The 25576-nt window shown below is 39.3% G+C and overlaps 1 protein-coding gene across 5 annotated transcripts in view; it reads right to left on the bottom strand.

Moving 5' to 3' along the window:
* The window catches only part of adgrb2 (adhesion G protein-coupled receptor B2), a 268265-nt gene that overhangs the window by 11236 nt on the left and 231453 nt on the right, over window positions 1-25576 (bottom strand). For all 5 annotated transcript variants that reach the window (XM_004919220.2, XM_002938488.3, XM_004919222.2 and 2 more), the window contains 7 exons: window positions 20528-20571; window positions 16858-16984; window positions 10819-10922; window positions 10246-10348; window positions 6125-6275; window positions 5227-5296; window positions 398-464 (listed from right to left, as the gene is read on the bottom strand). In XM_004919220.2, coding sequence (XP_004919277.1) covers window positions 398-464; window positions 5227-5296; window positions 6125-6275; window positions 10246-10348; window positions 10819-10922; window positions 16858-16984; window positions 20528-20571 — 666 coding nt within the window. The remainder of the gene's footprint in view (window positions 1-397; window positions 465-5226; window positions 5297-6124; window positions 6276-10245; window positions 10349-10818; window positions 10923-16857; window positions 16985-20527; window positions 20572-25576) is intronic.

The raw sequence follows: 25576 nt of genomic DNA, 5'->3' as shown, positions 1-25576 counted from the left end.
CAACGACTAATCCCACCTATCCCTAATCTAAGTAGTTGTGCAGTGCCACATCCCAAAAGAGTTTGTAGAAAGAGAGCCTGGGATTCTAGACTCCCTTACAGTTAAGTAGAAGATGGGTTTCCCTTCATTTAGCCTTACTTCCCATATCTATGCATATTAGCCACGCTACACCAAAAAAAAAAGGTTGACGGAGAATCGATTAATAGTAGAACTGCAATATTCATGCATTTGTGTCAAGCATAAAAAAGCCACAGATAACATATTGTATGTTTCACTTGCACCAGGTAGATGAGATCAGATGAGGCATTCATATGCAATTCATATCATATTTCTAAACAAGTTTAAGGAATGACAGGAATGTTTGACCAGTGTTTCACAATGAAGTTAAGGGACATACCAGAACAATAACTGCAGCAGGTCCCACAAAGGCGTAGAGTAACCCTCCCTCTAGAGACAGCCAGCAGCTGGAGCAGCAAAAAGAAGTGCCACACCGTACAGTGGACAGAAAGCAAGGAAAAAACAGCAAAAAGTCAGTGAGGAGAACATTTACAGACCATTGGCCAAAACCTTGGGGAAGCAACTGGATTGAAATGAGGAAACAAGATGCTGCAGAATAAAAAAAAGTGTGGGAAACTAGAGTTAAAAAAAAAGGAATCCGGAAGCTGAAATGCAAAAGCAATAAAAAGCAGGAAGGGGTTTATACATATTGGGCAGATGACAAATGACTGGAAGAATATAAGACAACTTCTCTTTTGAAGCCAATAGATAAGCATAAAATAGATGAGCATAAAAATTCTTTAATGTAAGAAGACTAGAGGGAATAATTAACCCTGTGATACAGAAATTACATTTACACATTTAACTATCTATAAAAAATAAAAAAGTGAAAATTACAAAAGAATGATGTACACATACAGACATGGACATGATGATACATTTTTTTACTTTTTATCCTAAAGTTGTGGTCACACCTCTATTATTTTTTTTTTCAGGAAACATGACCTCATCCTTTTTATATATAGGCAACAATGTTTTTGTTTATGTATGCTATGTTTATTTACAGTTTTGGGATCTATTATTTGGAACATTTCAGATCTCAGATACAGATAATGCGAAGAAAAATTCCTTAAGGCTACTGAAATCATTTAAACCCAGTAGGATTGTTTTGTCATAAAAATGGATTTATGCTACCTATTATGCACAGGGTGCTGTCTTATTAATTCAGAGAAAATAATTTACAAATGAATGTTTTATTTGTTTTAATAAGGCACTATGGGAAATACACTTGGCTTGTTTGGGGATAACTGTTTTCCAGACAATATTTTCCATGCCTGTAAATATGCCCAGCTATAAACTGAAAATGTATGACAGCAGGACATAGTTTGAGTGGTAACTCTAAAAAACACATAAACTCTCTATGTTATTGCTTTATTTTTAAAGTATTTTCTATTCTTTATTTGATAAGCATGACCCTGAGGCCTTCTAGCTGTTGAACTGCAACCTCTGCTATACCACCTGGACATTATTGTTGGTTATGCTAGCAGTGGTTAGCTAGCAGTAGGTGATCAAATTCACCCCAAAAAGTGATGTATTGGCTCTGAACAAGCATGTCAAGAGGGATTGTCATGTTGAAATAGGCTTCCCTAAACTGTTGCTGAAAGCACCAAATTCTCTATAATGCTATTGCATGCTGTAGAATTAAGATTTCCCTTCACTAGAATAATAGGGCCTCTACCAAACCACGAGAAACAGACCCAGAATATTATTCCTTCACCAATCTTTATGGTTGACACTATGCATGCAGACAGGTAGCATTTTCCTAGCATCTGCTAAACCTAGTTTTGCCTGCCAGATGTTGAAGCATGATTCATTACTCCAGAGAACTCCTTTCTACCACTTCAGAGTCCAATGCCAGAATGCTTTATACCACTCCAGCTGATGCTTTGTATTGTACATGGTGATCCCGGGCTGGTGTGTAGCAGCTCAGCCATAAAAAATCAGTTCATGAAGCTTACAAAAGTTCTTGTGCTGACATTGCTTCCAGATTCAGTTTGGAACTTGGCAGAGAGTTTTGCAGGGTTTTTTTCACATTTTTGCACTCTATGGTCCTGTTCTGGGCCTACTGCTTTGTGGTTGAGCTGTTACTCCTAGATACTTCAACTTCACAATAACAAAACTAACGACTGACCAGAATGGATGTATTTCCTATATAGGCACTTGCCTGTGGCAGAGTGGCAGCCCATTGGTGCCTATATGAAGCCCCTAACCCACCAATGGTTGCTCACTGTGAAATCCAGCAGTGGAGATGAAGTAGGGGCTCTTCCATCCACACATGTTCAATTCTCAAGGTGGGAAGGATAGGGATATCTAGGGCAGCAGATTTAAATCTATATCTATAGGCCAACATATATCTAGAAGGGCAGAAATTAATTTGTCATTTTAATATGGAGCCATTCTGAAAATCTTTATTGAACCTGTAATTTTTGGGTGTGGCCTAAACAACAAATGAATTCATTAGAGGCAGTGACCACATGCTTCTGACCATGTAGTGTTTGTTCAGTAACACCAAGAGGGCTGTATTAAAGGCAACTGAAAATAAATGTTTATTGTTGCAGCTTAGAACACAGACATTATTATTATTAATGTATATATAAGGCGCCAATATATTCCACAATGCTAGACAGTAGCTCTCAGGTATTTTTATGGTTATTAAAAAGGGTCCAGTAGCAATGAATCCATAATATTTTCTCTTTACTTTTCGTTCTCAGTAGCTAGAAAATCTTTACCTTTAGACATAGGAAAATCAGTAATGTGGATGAAACAATGTTAATTGCATTGCTTTTTATATACCACTGTGCAAAATTGCCCTCAGAATGTTTTCATTTACCATTATATAAAACTGATGAGTTGTAGTTGCCAACTGAGGGTCAAATATGAAGAAACACTGCAGGTCACCAATATTTTCATAAATAAGATTACTATTGATCTAAGTCTCCTGACATCTGTTTGTGTTCAGGCCAGAAGAGCCTAACAGTCTGATCAATTCTGCCTGGACATGGTTTATTCAGGTTTGTTCAGCCAATGATCTGAGCATGTGGTCCTTAAACATAAGAACTGCTACATCAGGTATGGTTAAATTGGTACCTCAGATCAGATCATCTGGCTGTTAGATCAAATGGATTGATCCATCAGTAATTAGTCATGAAAAGCTAATAGCTGAAATCCTGCACATATGTTTGGTTGGGAATCCAGCTACCATAAGGCACATTTATAGATTATATGAAGAGAAAGTTTTTACAATAAATATAACATAAAATCCAAATAAAGCTGCTGTACATTTCACAATGTATAGCAGCATTATGCAAATGCTTTTTGTGATGCTGCATTAAACAGACTTCTTTTTATTGTAGCTGTAATATGCTTCTCTGCAATAAGGAAAAGTATATTTTTACATTACATTCAAAAAAGGTGGCTGCAAGGCACAGTATAATGGCTAATAATTCCAAAATGTGAATACTGTGTTCTTATTCCTTCCCCCAACCACTATATTCTGCCTTTTTCCTTTCATTCTGTGGCTTGCACAGTTGGGTACAAATATCATGTATAATGGCCCTGTATGGTGCTGCTACATGAAGCAAGCATTAAAGATGCCCACTAAGCAAGAATGAGGTGTTAAGGCATTCACTACAGTTCCCACGTTAAATGTGTAAATTGTTAGCTGCATGACAAAAACAGCCACTATGTGTGAGGGCAGTGTTAGAAATTGATTGGCCCTTTGCTTAAAGAAGAGAGGAAATATTTATACTAAGTGCACACAGTCCATTCCAGAAAGCCATATTGCATATTCTTATATTCGTAAGCACACAGTGCTGCCTGTAAAAATTGGGCACATTAAGCCATATGGTTCTGCACCATGGGAGATAAGATGAACACCGATCTGTATTTGTTTCTGTCCCTCTTGGTTCAAAGCCATATGGCTTCAGTTGTAAAAGCAGTGCTGTACGGCTGAGCCACAAGAAAGCTGCACCAATAACCACTGTGTGCGCATTACCTTAATGGTGCAAATGCAAATCCATTCATCATACTTAATGTGTTATGTACAGTTTGTGGGAAGCCTCCTGAACTCTAGAAAGGGATAATTGTATGCTGATTTTGATCTTGTTTGCTAAACTGCTGATTACAGTGTAAAGTTGCACTTTGTGATATCAGCAATTTTTTAGTGAAAAAATGAATTTTACCTGTATTTAAACTAATATGACTTGATCTGAATGTCATTATGAAAGAATAAACTTATTCCAAATGCTAAAGGGCGGGATCCCTTTACCAAGGAGTGACCAATATCTCTCTAATGAAGCAGGTTGTGCTATGTGCATAATATGGCTCGAAATACTTCTCATGCACGTCTGTAGAATATTGCTGCAGTAAAAGTCTAATATATGAAAGGCAAAACTGTCTCACCTTTACTGAATTTCAAATTGATGTCACTTTTGCAGTGTGGACTAATAAAGAGATCTGACTTTTAAATGAAGCTTTGGTGAACATGTTCCAGAGAGAATTTTCCAGGGAGAATATTCACAGTTGCAAGAATGTGGGTTATCAGGAATACATTGCTGTAGCAAATGGCATCAAATAACATTGGTTTTTAAGGGGGCCTTACATTCCTCAGCTTTTGTTTGTTTACCTCAAAAATCACTGGCCTGTCCATCTAAACAATGGTATTGTGCCATTCCATAGAATTAGCAGAATGTTGTGGCAAAGGACAAATATGTAACTAGGGTGTTCAAGGGTGCAAACATGGCTATATGGTCCAACTGACTGGTCCAGGTATTCCAATGGTCAATTTGACAGGTCTGGATAGTTACCTGAACAATGATATTGCAGAATTTCATAGTATTAGAGAAGTACTCAGCAGAGGAATTTGGGCAAAGACAAACCATGTACCACAGTACTGTTGTGTATAGAATATTAAAGCACAGCTTCAGTTCAAACAGAATAATATAGCATTCAATAATACAACGTGGCCTTATGTTATACAAACAAGACAGGGCTTTGGTCATTAAGCTCTTCTCACCAGAAATGTGCTAGTTGTGAAAATGCTGAACAATTTCATGGGCAGTTTTTCTAGAGATCTTAGAAGGTTGGAACAATAACTACTGATGTCTACCGTCATATGTATAAGGAAAAAATAGCTAGAATATCAGGTCAGTATCTGAAGAATAAACTTACTAATGAGGTGTTCCATATCCCTTTGTTCTTGTAAATCCAACGGAAACTGCAACAACCAGGGCTGGTAGACCTAAAAGTAAAGGGAAAAAAAATATATATTAATTCATTTTTTCTCTCCTACTTCCTTTTGGGGTTAGCATTTTTAACACTTGATTAATATATATCACTATACCATAAAGCTAGAAGGTGATGGCTTTATCTACCTAGTTTGAGATAGTTAAACTGGTAAATAAAGTTCTGAGTTTGTAACAGATAAGCTAAAAACTAGTAACAATGCAGAATTAACATGGAATGGGGGATGAGCCAAGTTAATCTACATACCCTTACAGTCCATAAAAACAGTTTTGATGCATTAATAGATCAATCAATGAAGTTCCATCATTATGAACTATACCATCACACAAAGAAAGATCTTCACATTCCAGAACCTGTTCCAAATTGAACCTTCTTAAGGTCCCCATACATGGTAAGATCCGCTCGCTTGGCGAGATCGCCAAGCGAGCGGATCTTCCCCCGATACCCCCACCTACGGGACCGCATCAACAAGCCGATGCGGCCCACGATCCAACTGAATCTTTTAACCTGCCCGATCGATATCTGGCCAATTTCAGGCCAGATATCGGTCGGCCAGCCCGCTCGTTTCTGCCCCTACACGGGCAGATAAGCTGCCGAGTCGGTCCAAGGGACCGATATCGGCAGCCTCTATCGGCCCGTGTATGGGGACCTTTACCCTTGTTACTTCTGCAAAATCAGATTCTAACTCTGATTACAGTAATTGCCATCACAGTTACATCTTATTCCTCTTACCTTCTTTTCCAAAACTTCTCACAAAGGCTAGCATTATATGATGCAAGGCAATCAGTAACAAAAAAGGAGCAAAATATGATTTTGTTCATACCCCATCCCAAACACAGGAAGCGCTTCCGGACCAGCCGTGTTCTCATTTGCCCAATAACAGCCAAGTAGGACTGCCAGGCTTCTGTCAGCACCCAGCAGAAGGAGGAGAGGAAGAAAAAGTGCAGGAAGGCGGCAATGAGAGCACAGACAGCCTGCAGGGAAACAAAATGTAGAACCATGCACAGCTGTGTTAGGGGATTCATTTCTGGGGCCTTGCCAGCCACCTACTCTCCTGCCTAATATTATTTTGCAATCTCCTTCCAATTCACAGATGCCTGTCCCATATGGGGTTAATACTCACAAGTGGCAGGTGCCTCACCAGAAACCGGGCGAACAAAACAAATTACAATAATTAATGTCCACTGTGCATATTAAGGAAAAATTATTGTTAAGAATATGACATAAGGTATTTACCTCCCAGCATTCATGCCGTGCTGTGTTTGCTACTGCTGTGAGTGTGCCGGCTCATTAAATAAACACTATTTTTCAGTTTTGTGTTGTATGGAAAAAATCCAAACTACTGGAAATATAGGCTTCCTGCAACTGCTGTGCTAGGTCACGATTACTCCTTGGTGCAAGCTCCAGCATATGCACAACACTCACCGGGGAGGAGCTTTATTTGGTTTAATGTTCTATTTTGGTACAGAAGAAAATACACTGCTGTAGCATACACACAATAGGACTGGCTGACATACTGTCTATGAGGTCAATGACAACTAACAGGGCAACTGCTGTGGGGCGCTACAGAATACAAATACTAACATTGTTTTTATTCTTCGGTTAATAATAGAGCCATGCTGAAATAACATAGGTTCTGCAATCATATCTGTTGCATGTCACAGAGGGAGGTGAATAGAACAAGATGTATATGTTAGAAAAAAATGCTACGGGGATAGTTGAACAACTACTGCTTATAGATAAAGACAGGGATGACTATGGCTTATAGCAGTACCCCAGTGACTTTCTTTTCTGGCTGCAGCCATATGGGGATTTCAGAGACTTTCTACAGCTATTAAAACACTATGAGAATCTTCAGACATTAAAACACTATGAAAAAGTCTAGATCTCCTCAGGCTTCGTAGAACAGCCTTACAGTAAATATTGTATGAGTGATTACAGAAAACATATTAAAGAATGCCAAAAACAGAGATGGGGTTGTCCTGAGGTTGAAATATATCTGAACTCTGAAGACATGTCAATGGGCAGGCTAGATATTACTTGCTAACAGATTCTGTTAGGAGTGTGGATAATGATGAGACCCTTGGAGGAGGGAAGGCAGAAGACTGCAGTTTAAACCGTAGTGGAAAAAGGAAACAGCAAACAATGCAGAGAACAAATGCTTTAAAAATAGAAGAGAAAGTACAGCTAGAAATGGAAAATGCAGCTGGAACAAAGAAAAATGTAGAGCTTGGAGAAAGCCAACGGAAAAAAACACTATGATCTTTTGAGTGGGCAATCACTTCATCTACACCCACCCATGTTACATATCCTGTGGGGGACTACATATTACAGACTGACACAGTAACAATGTGCCACATGTATCTACTAAATAAAGCAAAAAATAAACATATGGTTAGTAGAGCAATTTCCTACAGGTCAAAAGGAAGAACCCATTTGGTTAAACTGACATCTCTCCTTCTGTGGAGATGTTGATGCTAAAATGTTATGCTGAATTGTTGAGAGTTCTAGCATGCCTTGAGGTGTATATGTTAGGTGATATGGGTGTCACATAATAGCAGAAAGAAGGCTGGGGTATTAATATTAAAGTAGAACTATAGTTACATAGTACATAGTAACTTTGGGTTAAAAATTACCAGTGCATCAATTTCAACCTCTCCCAGCGAACCTCAGTGCATATAAATACATATAATTTTACCGACCTATCTATACACTCACATACACAAGCCATATAAACCAATATCAAAAATAAGATATTAAGATCACAATAGCCTTGGATATTATGCTTGTTCAAGAAGTCATCCAAGCCACTCTTAAAGACAAACATGCTATTACAACAACATCACCTGACAAGTATTATGAAAATAAAAATTTAACACAATCCTATTCTCATGAAAAGAACAAACTATCTAAAAATAATCAAACCTGCCGATTGATGAACCAAGGGAAATCCATAACATATTAATACTGACAAAATCATTGTGCCACATGCCTGTACAGAAAAATCATACCAGTTTCATTTCATCCCCTAAAGATAGGAAACATAATGGATCCCAAAAATAAGTAGATCAAAAGGTCAAAGAGGTCAAAGAGGCCTGCACTGAGCTGATGCTACCTTCATACTTGTTCTTGGCATTTATGTAATCTCTTAAATTACATGTCCAGGTAACATACCACCAAATGAAACAAAATATTAAGCTGCTATAAATATAGGATTATTAATCATAATAGATATATGGGCAGAGAGCTTCTGTTCAGCATGTGTGTCGACACTACTTCATACCCCAGAGAGTTTCATTATTAAAGGTAGCAGCTGTAATACAAAGCATTGCCCTGCATGTAAATAACAGGGTAATACAATGAAAGGCATCCTGTAAAATACGTACATTATAGATTCTAGGCAATGATTAGTGTGTCAGTAGCTAAGGTAATATAAAAAGGTCTAAGAATATGAATAAACAGATGTAGCATTATGTACATTTGACGAAGCAGGCAGGGGTTAGACACACTAATGTTGTAAGTGCCAGGGGAAAATATGTCTTTGAAAATAACAAGCCTTATTAACTCTATACAGATCTTTGGGTTGTATCTGCATGAATGGAAAGGAAAACTATAAAATAACACGGATGCCAAAGTCATTAATAAGGTGGAAGTGCAACTTTAAATACCAACAGATTATGTTATTCTAAGCAGTCATAAGAGTTCCTCCAGAAACAGGTGACATATGCAGTATGTAGGCAGTACAAGGAAATTGTCAAAGGTCAGTAATCAAATTTAAGGCAGTGTTCCTTCTAGAGTGTGTTATAGGTCAGACCAATATGTACCTATTGCGCAGTAAATGTCAATTACAGAGGTCATACTAGGCAAAATTACTTAGCCGAGTCCAATCATATGTTAGATTTGTCAAGTGCTGGGAGATGCTGCTGGATGCAATAAGGTGATTGAGTAAGCATGACAACAGCTAGTTGCACAAGTGGATTTAGTAGAGCAACAATATGATTTGAGTGCTGTATGTGTCAGTTATAGTAAAGGTCAAACTATGCATATTTTTCAATCAATGTCTTAAATAATGTTGAATCTTATTTATTTATGTTGAAACATATTTAAATATACTAGAGCATAATGTATATAAAGGCATGTACTTGGTAACAAGACCACAATTTGCTCAGTAGGAGCCACTATCAACCTGCTGTAGTACAAAATTAAATTTTACACATACACCCTATGTGAGCATCCCATAGGACACCAAAAAATGGTCTTTTGGATGGCTCAAGCTATAACATTTCAGCAACAAAGAATGTCTTACATAGTTAGAAAATGGGCAAAAATACCAAAGTCTATCAATTTCAACCCTTCCAAGTAAACCCAGCACACACAAACCCATACTGACCTATCTATACACTTATATAAACTATATATACTAACACCAATTCTAATTGTAATCTTGTCTTAACTTGAGTCTACATTGGCAGAACTTGGCTCTTTTCTGGATATATCCACTTTGTATAGACAACAACAAGAGGTCCCCTGCACTCAACCAGTATCAATATATATGTAGGACATTAAGCATTAAGCTACCATGAATTTTGTGGTCACACTAATTGCACTCCCGCCTAATGGTTTAAAATTTAGCGGTCAACACAACTCCCCTTTTTTTGTTAAAATATATCCACTTCATCCCTGTCTTTATCTTACCCTTTATATTGAAAATTTTGCTTGGTTAAATGTGGAGTATACCTTTTTAATGTAGTGATACTGCTGTAATAAAGCTATTTATAACTGTAAATGGTTTACATCTTTATACTTTCACTTTACAGCAAATGTAAATTATGTAAATGTAAATTATCTGTTGTGAATCTTTTTCCTTTTCTTACATTAAAATATGTATTTTAAATGTCACAAAACCAACCTGATATGAGTTAAGCTTGTTCAGGTGCTACTCACCTTGCTGAGAGCTTGGGACTGCCCCACAAGAATAAGGATATTGGAAGCCAGAATGGACAGGCAGAAATTAAGGAGGATGATGGAGCGCTCAGATCGAATAAACCTAGGGGAAGGTACAGACAGAAAGTTTTGATACACAAGGGAGTAACATCAAAGACAGCACACTAATCAGTTGCTAGGGGTTTAGAAGCATAGAGGGCCCAGTGGGAATCATGATTGATGTGCAACTTCAGTATATTTGTGCATAACTGATAGAACAGTTTTTCAGAAGGGAGGTTGAGCCTTAAAAATATGTTTATGTACATTAACTTTTTATTCCACTGGTAATTAGGACCTTCTAATATCGCCAATATTGAATGTCACAAATTGCCCAATTATTGTGTGATACAGTACACAGATCGTACAACTGTCAGACACCAAAAGCACCACTTACAGCCTGCTATAACAGTATAGCATGTCAGTTGCTAAAGTCTAGGTCTATAGGGCAGATGTGTTGTTAAAATGTCCACTTAGTCTTCATGTAATTGAGAGCATGTACAATACATACTATCCTTTTATAAAACTAAAACTTACCTCCAAAATGCAGCATACACAGCAAGAAGGATGAGCAATGCCATGCAGGATACGGCACAGCCGATCATCAGAGGAACTGAAGGGGATCCGGGGACATCCATCACCTGGTAAAAGTATGAGCAAATTATGAAGACATTGAGAGATATCAAACAGGAAAGTGCCAATTCACTGATATGTATCACACAGAAAACAACAAAATGACTGGGATGGTTCCCATGTCAGTGGATCAGGTCACTGAGAAGGATGCTCTTAAGTTACATATAAAGTTCCCTTTACAATGCACAGAAGCACAGAGTTGCCTATATCCATGTGATATCCTATGGTTAGGACCTATGGAAAAACTTTTCCTTGATTGGTTCATAAGCACAGAGTTAAACTGGCAGCAAGGATACCAGGAACTATCCTGGTGGACCTACTCACTTTTTGGGCCTCAGTGACCCATTTAGTTATGGGCATTTGGAAAGGTGCCCCGAGTCCCATAATATGGGCCCATGTTTTAGTGCAATCAGTACAGTGCTCTTATACTGCACTTACTTTGGGAGGCACTGATTAAACCTACATGCTCAAAACCCTAATTCATATTTGCCCAGAGTCTATAGGTGCTACTTTTAATATTATATCTACCTGCAGAGTTCATGACTCTTTAAGATCGTTAATCTTAAGCAATGTGACTACTGGTCTTAAACTCTGCCAGTAGATAGTATAAAATAGCAAAACCACCAGCACTCATGGACTTCCAGCAAACAAACAGATTTGTCATTGTTAAACAAGGTCGTACAGGTTCTCAGATCCTACCAGTGTAGGGGATTTCTGTAATAGGAAAAAAGGGAATCATTATAAAAGAAGGGACAGAGCAATAGAGGAAATGGGGCATCAAAAAGTGATGTAGAGAAATATCATCAGAATGAAACTGAAATAAGTTCCACAAAGAGAAAAAGTAAGGCAGGACATGGAAGAGATGAAGAAAATGTGAAAGCAGAACTGAAAAGGGTAGAGAAAAGTGATGAACAAAAAAGGGTAATATAGAGAAATATGGAGGGGCAGAGAAGGAGCCCAGAGGAAAAAAAATAAAATATTCAGTACTCTAGGGCATAGAAATAGAAAATGTAAAAAGGAGAGCTTAGAAGAGAGAAATACAGAAGAGAGGTACAGAAGAGAGGGAGCTAAAAGAAGGGAAGCAATTACTTATGTATTTTTCATCAAACTGATATAGCCCCAACAACAGGACAATTTTGTGACACACAACGTAAATTATATTTATATTACTTGCTATATATATATTATAGTTTATGTATGTGAGTGTATAGATTGGTAGGTGTGGGTTAGGTGTGCTGGGTTTACTTGGATGGGTTGAACTTGATGGACACAGGTCTTTTTTCAACCCTATGTAACTATGTAACTAACTATGTAACTATATCTACCATTGAGTTCCCCTAACAGAAAAGGTTAGAGATGAGAAAAGGTTAAGTGCCAATTCTGATCTGGCCCTACTTTTCTTAGGTATATGAGAATATTGTACATACCACATATTAGGCACCTATTCATTTCTGTAATAAGAGAAGGACGTTTTTTTCTTTTTCATTTTGTACCACATGCCTGTTTTATAGTTGAGAAACATATGATAATTTATTATCCTATTATGCCAGTGTTCTAAATACAGGACATGTTTTGGCAAAGAGATATTGTGGGATTTCTGACCTTCTCTAATTGCAGAGTTGCAGGTTTGTCCTTATGGTGCCCTTCTATATCTAAAATGAATACTTAACAAATTGGCACTGATTGATACTGATAAAGTTAAACTGATAAAAGTCGGCTTCAAATGAGGTCCCAAGAGGGAACCCTAATTCAGTGGGTCGCATCAAGCTGAAAATTTGCTATTATAAACTAAGCTTTATCACACACTTAAAACACACTTTTCAACTAAGTTTTTTGGATTTCAGTCTATAGCCTACCATATGAATAAGATGTAGGGGCCCATAGGGTTAACAGTCCCTATGGATGTAAATCCCCTGCTTTTCCCCTAGTTACTAGGCAGAACCCTATGTATCTAAGTTACATTAATTGCATATCTTTGTTATTGGCCCCTACATGTAGTGACCACTTTCTGTTACACTTTAATATAGTGATTAGAAAGGGGGTACCATTTGTTCTTTGGCCCTCCATCCTTGATTTAGGTGGATGTGTCTAGGGAGCCTAAACAAGGCCCAGTAAAGATGTGTCAACAAGGCCCAGTAAAGGGTTCTACCCTAGAGGGACAATACTTGAAATTTGGGTAACAGGAACCATGTGAATAAGGTTTGTCAGATTACAGGACTAATTTTGTCATGGGTATGGTCTAGTAACGTTGATTGATTGACAAGATTGGCAAGGCAAGCAAAAAAAGCAGGTTTTTGCTCCACCTATGGATTGATAGCTGGAGGTAGTTCTCCCTTAGGCATAACTGGCCTAAAGTCAAAGGACCGAAGTGTGAAGGGATTTTAGTCTTTAATGTATCACCTAAACAGTTTCCACTGCAGGGGATATGGACAACTAGTCGGTAGCCTTAAAAAGGTGTATATAAACTTTCCAAGCATCTCCACAGCGTGTCACAGAACGCTTTATTTATGACTGTGTCTGATCACATATAATACTACTTCATTGTAAGTATTTGTGAGTATCAACCCTGTAGTGCGTTTGACAATAAAGTCTCTTTTGTTTTGCTTGCAATAGGCCCATCTTGTAAGAGCCATGTTCTGTCATCACTAGCTGGAAAGGGACTTCTTTCCAAGACAGGTTTACAGAGCCTTGAAACAGGATTAAAAATATGTGAGATAGTCCTACATGGCAACAGTGATTTGAGTAAAAGTCTAATTGTTTGTGAAAGGTGTATGTGCTAATTAACAAGCATGCCTCAGTCATAAAGTGTAAATCAATTAATTGTACATTGACGTTGCAAACGTCACTCTATGTGTTAAATCATAATGTGGTTGATTTGTGTAAGGTAAGTACTGAGCATTAGCAAAAAATGTTGGATGTTGTAGAACATGAGAGAGAAATCAATGTAAACTGCTAGAGAAGCAAGAGCCATTTTAGTATGAGGTGTTATACAGCAGGGTGTCAGGTCAATATGAGGTGTTATACAGAAATCTGACAGATTAGTATGGAGTTGTCAAGGAAGAATCCAGCTTTACCCACAGCCATCATCAGAAAAGTTAATAGTGTGACAGGTGCCAAATTACTGCAAACAGTCAATGACAAATGAGGCCGATATGTGTGAATTATGTCACAGAAAAATGTCCTATCTGTAACATCTTGCCTGGATTTAAACCAGGGGCCTCAGCTTTCAACATATTCTGCAACTCCTCTACTTTATACAGACAGACAATCAGGTTCCTGGTTTAGCACAAGGTAGTCCTGACATTTTCAGGTAGGCATAGACTGCTTCAATTGTTACTAAACTGGCTATGGGTGCTCAGAGTTTCCCACCAGCTTCTCTATATAATCCCTAGTTCAGAGCTCACTGGCAGTTGTAGGTCAAGGTACCGTGTTCCTGGGTGTTCTGATCCTGAATCCCTCACATTTCCCAGTGGGGGGTTTCACACTGCATTGAATTTTCATGTGGTAAGACCTGGTGGTACCCAAGTAGCCCAAGCAGGCACAAAGCCAAAGATGGCTGTCATAGGCAGAAGAGAATACCTAGACAGAAATCTTGTTACTGTCCTGGGGTTTGGGTTTTCCTTGTATGACATTACAAAAGGCCATGTTGAAGGAGCTTCATTACCTCTGTTTTCTGATCTTCTACAGTGTTTTAATGTGCAAGACGACAAACATAACCGGATCATCCAGTGCTTGCAACACCTAATCACTCGCCTGGATGCCATGCAACTAGTGCCTGCAGTGTCAGCCATTCAAGCTCCAGAACCAAGGAAATTTATTTTTGCAATCCAACAAACTTGAAGACTTTATTGTACAGTAGTTTGAGCCTAGGCGGATTGGGGCCACTATACTATCAACAGAGAAATGATTCAGCAGACTTTCCCAGAGTCTCTGCATGTATTGCAGGCTAAAGTCCACTTGTTTGAGTTTGGAGACATTTATTAAGGCTGTCATCACTTCTTCTCCTTGGCAATGGGTTGGTTATATCAGTAACTCCTTAACTTGAGATGTCTGTGGGAAGCATGCATCCTTAGGAAATTGCTTTCCAGTTCATACAGCATGCACCTACTCCATAGGACAGACATGTCAACTTACACATATTTTTTGGGAGTCACCCTGATTAAACCGCCCCTCACCTGGTCACCCAAAGTGACATGTCCATCACCTGCAGAAAGTAAAATACTCACAAATCCTAAATTTCCTGCTCCACTTAAATTAATAGAATTATTACCTGAAGTCTTCTAATACCTGTATATCAATATCTGTCTGTATACCAAATTTAAGTGGAAGTCCTTGGATTCTTGGGTGGTAAGACCTGGCAGCAAACGAGTAACTGATGGCCAGACCCAAAACCAAGGGTGGCTGTTATGAGCAGAAGAGCACACCAAGACAAGAATCCAGTTACTCGCATGGGTTTTAGAATTGCCTTACAAAACACTCTCATTGCTAGGTGTCATATAGAAGTGTTGCCATGGCAAAGTGACAGATCAGCATGGTGTCCCATACACATGCTGGTTTCACAGAACATTGCTCGGTGCTTTGTAAACACGTCACTGAGGCACACATGATTACTAGCCAGCATCCCCCTCACAGCTAATGCGTCTGTTATGTGGAATGCTTAAGGGCCCACTGCACATTACACAGCAATTTGTGCACTAAATGTCAATGTACTGACATACTGAATAAGTGCAGTTCTGCCCACAGTGTGACACATGCTGCCAACCCTCCTTCTCTCTCCAATGCCCAACTTCCTACGCTACGGAAAGCTGGTTATTACATATTGATCTAAACTACTAAATCCACTGAAAATACCACTTGTGTGACACAGAAAAAATCAGAATCATTTGGAACTTTCCATATCCTGTATCCCACAAATCTAACCTACCTAATCCAGTATACCATTATATGTAAGAGAAGCAAGAAAAAAAGCAGACCAAATCTGCAATTTTACTTTTATTGAACATTTTTATGGATACCGAGGATCCTGTGCCAAGAATGATACCTTTCTAATCATAGTGACAATCAGGTAGGTAAAAGTATAACAAGAAAGGTCTAAAACAAGAGGTGATATGAAGGGGATGAACCAAATTGGGAACAACAGGTATTACAATACTCATTATGGCATACAGGTCACTAAGATTTACACTGGGGCCCTGTAATAAATACTGTTAATCCATTTCAATGTTAAATGAAAGTTGTTTTTAGTGCACATTTCATTTCATGCTGATCTTCCTCTAGCTACTGAAAAATGTAGAGCATCTCCCAGTACCCTCAACTGACTGAGCATCATGGGAGTTTGCAATAGCTTGTGGGCCACAGACCAGACAACTCTACTTTAGTGGATTTACAACTCCTGCAGAACATGATTTTTGGTTTCAGGGGATGTTTTTTCCTTATTCCAGGCAGACAGAACACAGCTATTAGCACATAAGCAGTCCCGTAGGCAGCACACATCAGCATGCCCTACATGCACAGAGGATTGAAAGTGAAATCCAACCAGAGGCTCAGTTAACCTGATCAGAATTACACCATCATGTGCCAGCTTCCAGTCCAAGACTTATCCTAAAATTCTGTTGCAGACAAAAGGAAGTATCTCAACTGGAAAATCATTTGTTGACATGCTAGTATCATATGACTATATTTGCCTATTTAAAATACAAAATACATATAATTTGTACATAGGCTCAGGTAATCCCCAAGATGAATAAAAAGGCAAATTCACTTTTGCTACTTACTGTATTTCCCTCAGTCTCTGTTCTCACCAGCTTTGCAATGTCAACTCTGCAGTATCCTCAGCAATATGACCGTGAACATACATTAACTGAAACACTTCCAGTTCTTGCAAAGTCACCTTCACTTTGGAGTTTGGGCTTTTGCTGGTTATACACACGTTTTTCTACTCACCATCTCCTTGGGCAGTTGAGCCAAAATAGCAAAGGTGGATAGCTGATCGCAAAGGCATTTGGTGTGGGATGGCTGCGTTGGTAAAGTTTGACAGCTCTCTGTGTCCCAGTTCCCAGTGGATGCATCGCTGTAGGACAAAAAAAGCAGAGAAGCACTGTAGTCAGCAGCCAGGAAGAAACCTCACAAACTCCCTAAGCAGAACTCATATGCTAAGCTACCCAGCAAGACGGTGCAAATTCACAGCCTGCAGCTCCGTGCTGGTGAATCTAGTGCTTGTGTGTGTCTCTTTGCATGTGTGGGAGAAACCCACGGAGAGAAGTGAGGCAGAGGGAAGATCAGCGTGGGGGAGATGGAGAATGACAAAACGAGGGGGAGAAACAATAGTGAGCAAGATGAGGGAGGGTACAGTGGGAAAGGCAGAGAGGGGGTGTAGAAGGAAATTAGAAAGGTTGGTAAAACAAAGGAGAAGGTGTCAGTAGAAATGAACAGGCAAAACATGCTAAGGGATGAACAAAAAAGTCATACAACATGAATAAATGGAGGGGATACATAAGGATATGAAGTACAATCAAGCATGGGAAGAACCTTGACCCAAAAATGTGTGAAGGGTTGAAGTAAGAGAGGTATGCTGGAACAGGATGCTATGGTTAACAAATTAATGGTTTAATGCTTAAGGGTTTCATTGTGCTTTAATTTAGCATTGCCACGTCTCTTTTGGTATTTATTCCCTCATACAGAGGCATCATGAAAGCCAATTGGGATGATAGAACAATCAGCCTTGGATATCGCTGCAAGTAATACTACCACAGTGGCAATTTTACTTGCATTCAGCATTTCAAGCATTTCTTTATGGCTTCTATTCGGATTTTTGGCCCAGTTTAAGGATTGTCGTTTCCTTATTTGTACAATTTCACACAGCGCCTATCACCAGGATGCTCACAGCAGCAGCTGCACTGAGAAGGAGGAGGAGGAAGAGAGAAAGCACGAGCTGAATATACATCACTAGAAATTGGACCAGTCATATGCGAGTTACTCTGGCAACTAGAGCACAGAGATAAATGTTATTATAGGAATGGGAGGGACAGAGGGTCAGAAAGATTTAAGAACACAGACACACACTATACAGTTAATTCACTGTGCCGGTTTGCAGATTACTTATGAGGAACAGTAATAATTTAAAAATGTCCTTTAGTTATAAATTTCTAATTCAATCTATGTGAATGCTCTGTCATGCAGCATAAATATACTCTTATGAAAAGCACCCAAGGACTGGCTTCGGACTGGATACCTGGGCCAACCACCAGTGTGTCTGCCAGTGCCTGTGCCTGTGCACCTGCAGCTAACCCACCCTATCTGCCATCAGAGTGAAAAAGGAGCAGAGGCACGGGTATGAGTCGGGCGAGCTTGGACCAAAGAGACCCACAAAGACCTAGGCCAATCTGTGCTTTTCCGTGTCTCCCACTGGGCCAGATCTAGAAAATATTTAACTGCCAGCCATGTTGGTCACAACCAGGATCCACAGAATATAATAGAACTCTGAGACACGGAATCTATAGGTAGGTTACCATGACCCTAGACTTATCAGTCTATTTTTAAGCTACATTGCTCCATTTTGAAGTGCAAAGACCTGTGGCCACTCAGGAGCATAGGGTGCAAATGTGAATGGAGGTTTGCAACCGTTTTTTGCAATTTGCACCCTGGTAAATGAATGAATATGTTGTCTAGCACTCTCTAACATTAATTTCAGAGATGTATATTCTAGGTTGGTGGCAGGTAAAGGTTTAACGACTGCAATGATGATTACATAAACAAATAAGAAAGAAATGCAATCAAAGAAGAGGGAGTATGCTTGAAAGTTTGAATATACTCTTTCATTAAGTGGTGCTGCCTTGAGAGCTGAAGCAAAAGAACCAAACTTTTACTTTTTCTAGTTTCCTAGAATTAACCACTTCAACATGTGTTAGCCACTTCCTGGTTATTCCGAATCATTGTTAGAGGAAGAGAAGTGAGTAAAATATATTACCAGCCCACAGATCTATTATTGTAATAACCCCATGTTTGTTGTATTAATTGTTGTTCTACTGTACAGCATTGCATATAAAAAAGCGCTTTCTAAATAAAGTTATATATACATAGAGTACACAGATTAGCCCCTGTATAATTAGCCACTCTTTATCTTAAAGACTGGAAGAGGTTAAGTAACAGAAACGTTTGTTTATACTGAGCTCCTTATTAGCATTTGAACAAATGGATTACTGGGGGGGGGGTGGGTTCAGAGAAGAACAAAACAGTATGCTTTAATATAGAACTAGGAAAATACAGTATGTATATTTTTAATGAATAGACAGCACAAGTAAAATGTATTGTGCTCATGTTGAGCAAAGGCAGGGGAGCATCCGTTTGTAAGAATGCTTTCCTCAGGAGACCTTTCCTAAGAAATGCAGTCAAGCAGGGAGGTGCCAACCTATGAAAAATATGGCCCACAGGTAAATAGTTTGAACTACTATATTGGGTTTGCCTTGATGTGGTATTGTGTCTTATACGCTTAATAATCATAAATTTATAGCTGAAACACTCTTTTTTAAATAGTATGTGCTTGCGAATAATGAATTATTAATAAATCCAGGAAGCAGAGAACATGCACTGATCAAACGCTCCCTGTGATGAATGATCCCCGTCAACAGTTGGAATGGAAGTGGCTTAAACTACAATTCCCAGCATGCTTTTTGCTAATAACTTGTTTTCATAGCGATGTTAAAACAATATCTTATAGAATAGATGGAACAATACAGCAATAGATTTGAAATAAATACAAATACATTTAAGATTAAGTGTTAAGAGACCAAAGCTGCGGAGAGCTTATATTCTGTATGTAACCACATACTAATATGTGTACAGAAGACTATGATACATCTCCTTATGCCCACGCACAGCTAGTCACATACTGATATAAAATTATCCATGTGCGTATATAAGCACTCCCACGCAGATTGTCAAACACACATGCAGGATATGTGCACGGTTTAATCAGGTGCTCAAGGCGAGAGGCAGGACCTGGGTTTGCCTCTATATATATTCTGCTCAGACTCTTTTGCATTACAGTTTCAGCACCTAGCTACAGAAGCTACCGGTTTTTATGCGTGAAGGAATAAAGGAATAATAATTACCATAATCATATTGGCTGGTTTTGATCTTAATTAGCTTATATAACATCCGTTGGCATAAAAAGGTTTATTGTAATCGCCTTAAAACTAGCACTGTTTCTATGCAACACTTTAAGGCCTTGATTATGGGCTGGTAACAGAAAATGCTTACTTAAAGCTGCTTCCAAAATTAGCTCTGATTTCCAAGGTTATGGATGAAAGCTAATTTTCTTTTTTTTAATGGGCCTGACTAAAGACATGATTCTTTATTAAAAAAAAGAAATCAGATGCAGGAATGTGGCCTCTGACATTGCTTTGTTACACCCAGGAATAACACTTGGGGTGTTTTTACAGTAGAAAATAATTCTGCCTTACAATATAAACGATAGGTCTGGCAATTCAGCAACAGGGTATGATAACCAGCATGTGATATGATTAATCGCTTATTGTGTTGCTAAATTTACAATGACATTGTGTATATCCAAGTTGATTGGTGGTACAATGAGAAGGTATCTAAGATTACTAACCTTTTGGAGTAATCCCACACTGCGCACTGCGGGCTGGAGGTTCCCTGTTGGGGTGAGAGGGGAGGTCTTATGAATGTAAAGCATTTAGCAAACAGTTTAACCTTTCCATACAAAGATACAATCAGTTGACAAAGGAGCATATTCATAAAGCTGCACAAAAATGTAGCAAAAATGGCATAGCCATAGAGCTATGTTGTAGTCCTTATGTGTCAACCAGGTTAATAATCCATTATAAAGAGTTTTTTTTTGTGTTGCTGTTTTTTGCACTTGTCTAAAATTAAGCTATTCTTTTACACCCCAAGCTAGTGTAATCCTATTAAGTCAATGGAACAAATTCAGGTGCAACAGACACTGGTTTTCAAGTGCTTGATTCAAATTTACGTTTTTACACAACACTGTACACTGGGCTACACATTCACCTAAAATATTTGTATAGCTTTATAGTGGTATTGAAGTAGCTACATTGTTTTTTACTCAGCTTTGTAAATAGGCCCCTCAGAGTGATAAAGCATTAAGTGTAAGGAGTCACAAAGTAACAATAAAACAGCCGAGGGTAGTGCTGAAAGTCAAAGAGCAGGCCTCACATAGCACTTATTGGTTATCAAAGCATTTACAGGGAATTAAATGAAACCCTCGGGAAGAGTGTCAGAATGATCAGCATGGTTCTTTCATTAGGAATCTAAGCAAGAAGCCACAGTGGTCTATAAAAGTCACAGTCTAAGGAAATTAGACTTATATCCCCCCATATTTACATGAGCTTATTTAGATGGGCATATGTAGAAAGGTGAATAAACATGATCTGAACTTCCAGAAATAAACAGAAATTTATTTTTTATACACATAAATACCTGATACTAGCAGTTAAAAAAACCCCATAATTGTCTCTCTCTGATCACAGAGAATGCCTGGCGTCATTTCCAATGTTTAGCGTGCATGTGACATGCACATCCTATTGTTTCGCCTACAGACGCAGGACGCTGAGGAACCCTGTAGCTACCACCTGTTCAACTGACTGAGGGGAAAAGGGCAAGTTGCCCACTGCACTTGCCAGGGTCAGACCGGGTCAGAGAGACACCCCCACTGACCCAGACCTTATCCCCAACTGCTGATCCCTGTTGCCATCGCTCCTCCTTCTCCTGATTGCGGCAAAGTATTAGGTATGCAAAGGGGGGGAGGGGTTGGTGATGGGTGAGTGGGCAGGTGAGTGGGCAGTCAGGGGCCTTTGAGGGAGCGTAGGGGCCCCTGGGATAGCATCCCTGGTGGGTCTCTCACACCCCAGTCTGACCCTGGTAAATGAGTCCTAAAGTGGAATGCAGCCCCTTCCTCAATTTATTCCATTGTGAAGTTAAGGAGTCTGGGACTGAAGTCCCTCTACTTTCCAGAGAATTTGTACATAACCCACTATGGAAAGTAGAGACATCAAGTCCCAGAATCCATTACTTTACAAAGGAACAAGGTGAGGGAGGGTTTGCATTACACTCTGAGCCCTAGGGGTGGGGAACTTGTCCCCGTAAGTGCAGACTATCATGTTCCCTTTCAGTGTGAGGAATCAGGCATGTGTGTGAAAAAATATTTTCATATATATATATTTTTGGAAGTTCTGGTAGTGTTTACGTATCTTCATACATAAGACCAACTGAATGAGCTCATGTAAAAAAAATGAGGGTAAAGTTAACCCCAAAACAACAACGGGGAAAAAGCAGAAATTTTGAACTCTTATTTATCATCGGTCTGGAGGATCATCTGAGGAGCCAGCTAATGAAGGCTTCCCTTTTAATATGCCCAGTTCTAGTAATTTAGCTACTGACGCATGGGTCACTCGGGAGGAAATTCAAAAGAGACTTGAACATGTAAAGGTAAACAAAGGTCCAGGGCCGGATGGGATTCATCCCAGGGTATTAAATGAGCTGAGCACTGTGATTGCCAAGCCTCTTCACATAATTTTTCAGGATTCGCTGAGGTCTGGCATGGTGCCGAGAGACTGGCGAATTGCTAATGCGGTGCCGTTATTTAAAAAGGGATCCCGTTCTCAGCCTGAAAACTATAGGCCTGTTAGTCTGACATGGGGAAGGGGTAATAAGGGATAGGGTACTTGAATACATTGCAGTTCACAATACTATGAGTTTGTGCCAGCATGGTTTTATGAGTAACAGATCTTGCCAGACTAATTTTGTCGCCTTTTATGAGGAGTTGAGCGGGAACCTTGATGCTGGAATGTCATCTACTTGGACTTTGCTAAAGCGTTTGATACTGTACCTCACAGAAGGTTAATAATCAAATTGAGGAATATTGGCCTAGAACATAATAATTGTAATTGGATAGAGAACTGGCTGAAGGATAGATTACAAAGAGTGGTGATAAATGGAACATTTTCTAATTGGACCAGTGTGGTTAGTGGAGTACCGCAGGGGTCAGTCCTTGGTCCTTTACTTTTTAACTTGTTTATTAATGACCTGAAGGTGGGCATAGACAGTACTGTTTCTATTTTTGCTGATGACACTAAATTGTGCAAAACTATAAGTTCCATGCAGGATGCTGCCGCTTTGCAGAGTGATTTGACAAAATTGGAAAACTGGGCAGCAAACTGGAAAATGAGGTTCAATGTTGATAAGTGCAAAGTTATGCACTTTGGTAGAAATAATATAAACGCGAACTATTTACTGATTGGTAGTTTGTTGGGGGTATCCTTAAATGAGAAGGATCTAGGGGTTTTTGTAGATAACAAGTTGTCTAATTCCAGGCAGTGTCATTCTGTGGCTACTAAAGCAAATAAAGTGCTGTCTTGTAAAAAAAAAGGCATTGACTCAAGGGATGAAAACATGGTAAGGCCTCACCTTGAGTATGCAGTGCAGTTTTGGGCTCCAGTCCTTAAGAAGGATATTAATGAGCTGGAGAGAGTGCAGAGACGTGCAACTAAACTGGTAAAGGGGATGGAAGATTTAAACTATGAGGTGAGACTGTCGAGGTTGGCATTGTTTTATCTGGAAAAGAGGCGCTTGCGAGGGGACATGATTACTCTGTACAAATACATTAGAGGGGAATATAGGCAGATAGGGGATGTTCTTTTTTCCCATAAAAACAATCAACGCACCAGAGGCCACCCCTTTAGATTAGAGGAACGGAGCTTCCATTTGAAGCAGTGTAGGGGGGTTTTCACGGTGAGGGCAGTGAGGTTGTGGAATGCCCTTCCTAGAGATGTGGTAATGGCATATTCTGTTAATGCCTTTAAGAGGGACCTGGATAAGTTTTTGAACAAGCAGAATATCCAAGGCTATTGTGATACTAATATCTACAGTTACTATTAGTGGTTGTATATATAGTTTATGTGAGTGTATAGATTGGTAGGTGTGGGTTGTGTGTGCTGGGTTTACTTGGATGGGTTGAACTTGATGGACTCTGGTCTTTTTTCAACCCTATGTAACTATGTAAATATGTAACTAACTATGTAACATAATAAGGAGAACTTAGACCATAAAACAAGAGAGAATTGCTAAACAGATCAGCAACAATCACCAGAGTCAGGAGTACTCACAGTAACACCCATGTAAGTCGAAAAATCTCCTAGTAGAACAGAATTAGTAAGCTGAATGCAAGCAACACTGGATTCTCTGAGCAAAAGGCACAGGGAGCGACTGGTATTTGTTTGATAAAATTAGCCAGCAACATATAAAGGAGAATTACAAAGCAGCATGCACAGCAATATCTACTATGAGTCAGTAAATCAAGAACACTCAGTGGCTGTATTTTTTACACTTTAGCTCCGTGATGTTGCTAAACTACTATTCAGAGAATCCTCTATTTTATGATCACATTATACAGCTCTATGCTCAAGGGATTCACAAAGACGCACGCACCAGAGTTATTGAGAATTAATCAAAGCATCACCAAAAGTGAGATACTGGCCTTAATTCAATAAAATGAGATTATCATCTACTGACATAGTGAGTAATGGAGTAGCACACCCTGGAGTTACTGAGCAATGCTCATGGCCACATTGAGTCAGTGGATTATCAGATGCCACTTACTATGAACTGCCAAGCACATGCAGGAGTCACTGAGAAATATTCACAGCAGGGAAAGGAAAATTCAAAGTGAAACTGCAAATCAATAAATAGTAGGGATAATAGGGAATCACCAATACCAGTGCTCAGTATACGTCACTAAATCGGTTTAATCAGTTTAAGGGAACCAACAAGCAGCAGCCACTTGAGTGATACAGAAATCCTCAGGTATACTGAGAGGTGTCAATGAGTCGCTCCCACCCATAGGTAATCACCAGGCAGTATTGAGCTGCAAGCACAGTGACAGTTTCTAGACAAGGTTGCACAGTTAATTATCCAGATGGTTGCACAAAGAAACAAGGGATTCTGCACTGGGAATCAAAGCACATGTTGTCAAAAAAAGCTTTTTTGCTTTGCTGAAAGATAATGGGCACAGAGAGTCATTGGGCAACATTGGCATGAACTCATAGAGCTAAAGGCATGGGAATCACTGGTACAAACAAGTAGACATAGATCTTGGAAACCTGGAAGTTAAGGAGTATGGAGTCATGAAAATGGGAGCACGGAGAGTAAGTGGAGACACACCAGCTTTTAAAGGTCATCTAATATCACAGCACAGCTGTGAACAGGGTATATTTTGAGGCCTGCAGGCACAGTATGGCCCTCCAAGAGAATTCTATGCCTTCAATCATGCCTATTGTTTTATATTAATATGACTCCCTAAACATGTGAAATGGCCTATGGTAGTGCTGCCCACCTGGCAGCCTGCTGTTGTTCAAATCTCAGATTCAGGCTGTAACCCCCTGCAGTGTTTTCACCAGTAAGTCCCTGCATTGTTCACAACCCTGCACTGCTAACATTTGTTTACAACTCAGGCTCAGACTGTAAGTGTCTGCATTGTTTAAATGGTCACACAACTTTTTGTAGTGGTCATGATCAGTTACATGCATAGTTATGATAGGTTTTCCTGTCTCCTTCCCTACGCTATCCTGCCTGTGTGTGCCATACTCTGCCTGCCCTATGCTGCCTGTGTGTGCCATGCTCTGCC

The sequence above is a fragment of the Xenopus tropicalis genome, chromosome 2 (assembly GCF_000004195.4).
Source record: "Xenopus tropicalis strain Nigerian chromosome 2, UCB_Xtro_10.0, whole genome shotgun sequence".
In the NCBI taxonomy this organism is placed as follows: Eukaryota; Metazoa; Chordata; class Amphibia; order Anura; family Pipidae; genus Xenopus; species Xenopus tropicalis.
This window is presented reverse-complemented; position numbering and strand designations above follow the sequence as displayed.